At 55.2% G+C, this 6,152-nt stretch overlaps 1 protein-coding gene across 1 annotated transcript; it reads left to right on the forward strand.

Moving 5' to 3' along the window:
• The first annotated feature begins 3,151 nt into the window (after positions 1-3,151).
• On the forward strand, positions 3,152-5,922 carry LOC138372564 (keratin-associated protein 16-1-like). The gene is made up of 2 exons (XM_069338044.1): positions 3,152-3,187; positions 5,461-5,922. Exons 1-2 carry the CDS (start codon positions 3,152-3,154, stop codon positions 5,920-5,922), a joined length of 498 nt encoding a protein of 165 aa, XP_069194145.1.
• Positions 5,923-6,152: the final 230 nt, after the last annotated feature.

Genomic DNA, 6,152 nt, shown 5'->3' on the forward strand with positions numbered 1-6,152 from the left:
TTCGTTGGATTATCGATAACGTTAAGTTGCGGACTCCTGCCTGACCTTGTGTTTAGCGAGTGTTACTGACCTCGTGTCGAGCGAGTGTTACTGACCTCGTGTCGAGCGAGTGTTACTGACCTCGTGTCGAGCGAGTGTTACTGACCTCGTGTCGAGCGAGTGTTACTGACCTCGTGTCGAGCGAGTGTTACTGACCTCGTGTCGAGCGAGTGTTACTGACCTCGTGTCGAGCGAGTGTTACTGACCTCGTGTCGAGCGAGTGTTACTGACCTCGTGTCGAGCGAGTGTTACTGACCTCGTGTCGAGCGAGTGTTACTGACCTCGTGTCGAGCGAGTGTTACTGACCTCGTGTCGAGCGAGTGTTACTGACCTCGTGTCGAGCGAGTGTTACTGACCTCGTGTCGAGCGAGTGTTACTGACCTCGTGTCGAGCGAGTGTTACTGACCTCGTGTCGAGCGAGTGTTACTGACCTCGTGTCGAGCGAGTGTTACTGACCTCGTGTCGAGCGAGTGTTACTGACCTCGTGTCGAGCGAGTGTTACTGACCTCGTGTCGAGCGAGTGTTACTGACCTCGTGTCGAGCGAGTGTTACTGACCTCGTGTCGAGCGAGTGTTACTGACCTCGTGTCGAGCGAGTGTTACTGACCTCGTGTCGAGCGAGTGTTACTGACCTCGTGTCGAGCGAGTGTTACTGACCTCGTGTCGAGCGAGTGTTACTGACCTCGTGTCGAGCGAGTGTTACTGACCTCGTGTCGAGCGAGTGTTACTGACCTCGTGTCGAGCGAGTGTTACTGACCTCGTGTCGAGCGAGTGTTACTGACCTCGTGTCGAGCGAGTGTTACTGACCTCGTGTCGAGCGAGTGTTACTGACCTCGTGTCGAGCGAGTGTTACTGATGACAGGTCCAAGTTCCTTGTATTGACTGAGGGACAGTTTGTGCAGAATATTGTAATTATGTCAAACATTAATAGTGCTAAAATTTAAGTATTTACATGTATATACATTTGTAACTCATTTTCTACGAATATGACCAAAACGCCACCAGCTTGACTGTGGCCACAGGGCCAGCTTGACTGTGGCCACAGGGCCAGCTTGACTGTGGCCACAGGGCCAGCTTGACTGTGGCCACAGGGCCAGCTTGACTGCGTCTGGCCACAGGGCCAGCTTGACTGCGTCTGGCCACAGGGCCAGCTTGACTGCGTCTGGCCACAGGGCCAGCTTGACTGCGTCTGGCCACAGGGCCAGCTTGACTGCGTCTGGCCACAGGGCCAGCTTGACTGCGTCTGGCCACAGGGCCAGCTTGACTGCGTCTGGCCACAGAGCCAGCTTGACTGCGTCTGGCCACAGAGCCAGCTTGACTGCGTCTGGCCACAGGGCCAGCTTGACTGCGTCTGGCCACAGGGCCAGCTTGACTGCGTCTGGCCAGCTTGACTGCGTCTGGTCACAGCGCCCGCTTGACCTAGTCTGACCGCAGCGCCCGCTTGACCGAGTCTGACCGCAGCGCCCGCTTGACCGAGTCTGACCGCAGCGCCCGCTTGACCGAGTCTGACCGCAGCGCCCGCTTGACCGAGTCTGACAGCAGCGCCCGCTTGACCGAGTCTGACAGCAGCGCCCGCTTGACCGAGTCTGACCGCAGCGCCCGCTTGACCGAGTCTGACCGCAGCGCCCGCTTGACCGAGTCTGACCGCAGCGCCCGCTTGACCGAGTCTGACCGCAGCGCCCGCTTGACCGAGTCTGACCGCAGCGCCCGCTTGACCGAGTCTGACCGCAGCGCCCGCTTGACCGAGTCTGACCGCAGCGCCCGCTTGACCGAGTCAAGCACAATTTGCTCTGACTCAAATGGATTTTTCACATCAACTTTCAACTTGACAATTATTGTTGTTTAGTGAGGTTAATGATTGTCTTGTCACTTGGTCGTTTGCTGTCTTCCAGTGATTGACACTTTATTATTGGCAATGTGTAGGTGAGGTGGTGTAGGTGAGGAGGTGTAGGTGAGGTGGTGTAGGTGAGGTGGTGTAGGTGCGGTGGTGTAGGTGAGGTGGTGTAGGTGAGGAGGTGTAGGTGAGGTGGTGTAGGTGAGGTGGTGTAGGTGAGGTGGTGTAGGTGAGGTGGTGTAGGTGAGGAGGTGTAGGTGAGGTGGTGTAGGTGAGGTGGTGTAGGTGAGGGGGTGTAGGTGAGGTGGTGTAGGTGAGGTGGTGTAGGTGAGGTGGTGTAGGTGAGGTGGTGTAGGTGAGGTGGTGTAGGTGAGGAGGTGTAGGTGAGGTGGTGTAGGTGAGGTGGTGTAGGTGAGGAGGTGTAGGTGAGGTGGTGTAGGTGAGGTGGTGTAGGTGAGGTGGTGTAGGTGAGGTGGTGTAGGTGAGGTGGTGTAGGTGAGGTGGTGTAGGTGAGGTGGTGTAGGTGAGGTGGTGTAGGTGAGGTGGTGTAGGTGAGGTGGTGTAGGTGAGGTGGTGTAGGTGAGGGGGTGTAGGTGAGGTGGTGTTGGTGAGGTGGTGTAGGTGAGGGGGTGTAGGTGAGGTGGTGTAGGTGAGGTGGTGTAGGTGAGGTGGTGTAGGTGAGGTGGTGTTGGTGAGGGGGTGTAGGTGAGGTGGTGTAGGTGAGGTGGTGTTGGTGAGGGGGTGTAGGTGAGGTGGTGTTGGTGAGGTGGTGTAGGTGAGGGGGTGTAGGTGAGGTGGTGTAGGTGAGGGGGTGTAGGTGAGGGGGTGTAGGTGAGGTGGTGTTGGTGAGGGGGTGTAGGTGAGGTGGTGTAGGTGAGGTGGTGTTGGTGAGGTGGTGTAGGTGAAGTGGTGTAGGTGAGGGGGTGTAGGTGAGGGGGTGTAGGTGAGGGAGTGTAGGTGAGGTGGTGTAGGTGAGGTGGTGTTGGTGAGGGGGTGTAGGTGAGGTGGCGTAGGTGTTGGTAAGTAGGTGTAATTGAGAGAAGGACGGTGAGTAGACATAGATGAGTAGGTTAAGTTAGTAGATGTACCTAAGTAGGTATAGATGTTGGTTAACAGGTGCCGGTGATTAGGTGTAAGTCAGTATATGTAGATTAGTAGACATAGGTGAGTTGGTGGACATAGTGATGAATTGGTGCAGGTGAGTATGAGTATGATGACTGAGACGCGAACAGTTGCAGGTGAGTGTGGTGACGTGGAGCGAGACCTAACCAGAGCCATCATGACACCCGAGGTGCCCCAGCCACGTTACTGCTCCGTTAGTAAACATCTCAACCTACCCATCTTTCCTCGAGCTGGGAATGCTCACGGTTTAATATGGCCTGGACGTTATGTTTTACCACAGTCTGAGGGACTGTTGGTCACCCACCGTCTGAGGGACTGTTGGTCACCCACCGTCTGAGGGACTGTTGGTCCCCCACAGTCTGAGGGACTGTTGGTCCCCCACAGTCTGAGGGACTGTTGGTCCCTCACAGTCTGAGGGACTGTTGGTCCCCCACAGTCTGAGGGACTGTTGGTCCCCCACAGTCTGAGGGACTGTTGGTCCCCCACAGTCTGAGGGACTGTTGGTCCCCCACAGTCTGAGGGACTGTTGGTCCCCCACAGTCTGAGGGACTGTTGGTCCCCCACAGTCTGAGGGACTGTTGGTCCCCCACAGTCTGAGGGACTGTTGGTCCCCCACAGTCTGAGGGACTGTTGGTCCCCCACAGTCTGAGGGACTGTTGGTCCCCCACAGTCTGAGGGACTGTTGGTCCCCCACAGTCTGAGGGACTGTTGGTCCCCCACAGTCTGAGGGACTGTTGGTCCCCCACAGTCTGAGGGACTGTTGGTCCCCCACAGTCTGAGGGACTGTTGGTCCCCCACAGTCTGAGGGACTGTTGGTCCCCCACAGTCTGAGGGACTGTTGGTCCCCCACAGTCTGAGGGACTGTTGGTCCCCCACAGTCTGAGGGACTGTTGGTCCCCCACAGTCTGAGGGACTGTTGGTCCCCCACAGTCTGAGGGACTGTTGGTCCCCCACAGTCTGAGGGACTGTTGGTCCCTCACAGTCTGAGGGACTGTTGGTCCCCCACAGTCTGAGGGACTGTTGGTCCCCCACAGTCTGAGGGACTGTTGGTCCCCCACAGTCTGAGGGACTGTTGGTCCCCCACAGTCTGAGGGACTGTTGGTCCCCCACAGTCTGAGGGACTGTTGGTCCCCCACAGTCTGAGGGACTGTTGGTCCCCCACAGTCTGAGGGACTGTTGGTCCCCCACAGTCTGAGGGACTGTTGGTCCCCCACAGTCTGAGGGACTGTTGGTCCCCCACAGTCTGAGGGACTGTTGGTCCCCCACAGTCTGAGGGACTGTTGGTCCCCCACAGTCTGAGGGACTGTTGGTCCCCCACAGTCTGAGGGACTGTTGGTCCCCCACAGTCTGGGGGACTGTTGGTCCCCCACAGTCTGGGGGACTGTTGGTCCCCCACAGTCTGGGGGACTGTTGGTCCCCCACAGTCTGGGGGACTGTTGGTCCCCCACAGTCTGGGGGACTGTTGGTCCCCCCCCTCCCACAGTCTGGGGGACTGTTGGTCCCCCCTCCCACAGTCTGAGAGACTGTTGGTCCCCCACAGTCTGAGGGACTGTTGGTCCCCCACAGTCTGAGGGACTGTTGGTCCCCCACAGTCTGAGGGACTGTTGGTCCCCCACAATCTGGGGGACTGTTGGTCCCCCACAGTCTGGGGGACTGTTGGTCCCCCACAGTCTGGGGGACTGTTGGTCCCCCCTCCCACAGTCTGAGAGACTGTTGGTCCCCCACAGTCTGAGAGACTGTTGGTCCCCCACAGTCTGAGAGACTGTTGGTCCCCCCCCCTACAGTCTGATGGACTGTTGGTCCCCCCCCCTACAGTCTGATGGACTGTTGGTCCCCCACAGTCTGGGGGACTGTTGGTCCCCCACAGTCTGGGGGACTGTTGGTCCCCCACAGTCTGGGGGACTGTTGGTCCCCCACAGTCTGGGGGACTGTTGGTCCCCCACAGTCTGGGGGACTGTTGGTCCCCCACAGTCTGGGGGACTGTTGGTCCCCCCCCCCCACAGTCTGGGGGACTGTTGGTCCCCCACAGTCTGGGACTCTCTTACCTCAAACCTACTGGAATCTTCGCATTTTCCCAAAAAACCTCCAACGTGTCAGCAAAAAAAGATTTTTTTTTTCCTTTTGTTAGAAACAAAAAAGTCAATCTTCGTCTTTATGATGTATAAAAGTGCTGTAAATATCAGAGTACCGAGCAGCGAATAAACCTAAAATGGTTTATGAAATACATGTAATATTCCACAAATATCAAACATCGTTTCTTTCTGGCGTTTACTTAACATTACTGAGTGTAGCGCTCTTGAGTGTAGCGCTCTTGAGTGTAGCGCTCTTGAGTGTAGCGCTCTTGAGTGTAGCGCTCTTGAGTGTAGCGCTATTGAGTGTAGCGCTCTTGAGTGTAGCGCTCTTGAGTGTAGCGCTCTTGAGTGTAACGCTATTGAGTGTAACGCTATTGAGTGTAACGCTATTGAGTGTAACGCTATTGAGTGTAACGCTATTGAGTGTAACGCTATTGAGTGTAACGCTATTGAGTGTAACGCTATTGAGTGTAACGCTATTGAGTGTAACGCTATTGAGTGTAACGCTATCGAGTGTAACGCTATCGAGTGTAGCGCTATCGAGTGTAACGCTATCGAGTGTAGCGCTATCGAGTGTAGCGCTATTGAGTGTAGCGCTATTGAGTGTAACGCTATTGAGTGTAACGCTATTGAGTGTAACGCTATTGAGTGTAACGCTATTGAGTGTAACGCTATTGAGTGTAACGCTATTGAGTGTAACGCTATTGAGTGTAACGCTATTGAGTGTAACGCTATCGAGTGTAACGCTATTGAGTGTAACGCTATCGAGTGTAACGCTATTGAGTGTAACGCTATCGAGTGTAACGCTATTGAGTGTAACGCTATCGAGTGTAACGCTATCGAGCTCTTGAGTTAACCAGGTGAAAGACAAGCAAGATGGCATGTACCTCTCAGCATAACGACAATGATCTCTCAACACTCTTGGACTATATCACCCAGAACAAGTAGCACGGATCACTCGGTCTGAGGTCTCTCAGAAACTATGTCACATATCTCAGTATTAAGGTATTATATCACTCAGCAAAGATATCGCAGCATAGATGGCACAGATCATTCAGCAAAGATGGTATTGATAACTGAGCATAA

Source organism: Procambarus clarkii, chromosome 39, assembly GCF_040958095.1.
Source record: "Procambarus clarkii isolate CNS0578487 chromosome 39, FALCON_Pclarkii_2.0, whole genome shotgun sequence".
Taxonomy (NCBI): domain Eukaryota; kingdom Metazoa; phylum Arthropoda; class Malacostraca; order Decapoda; family Cambaridae; genus Procambarus; species Procambarus clarkii.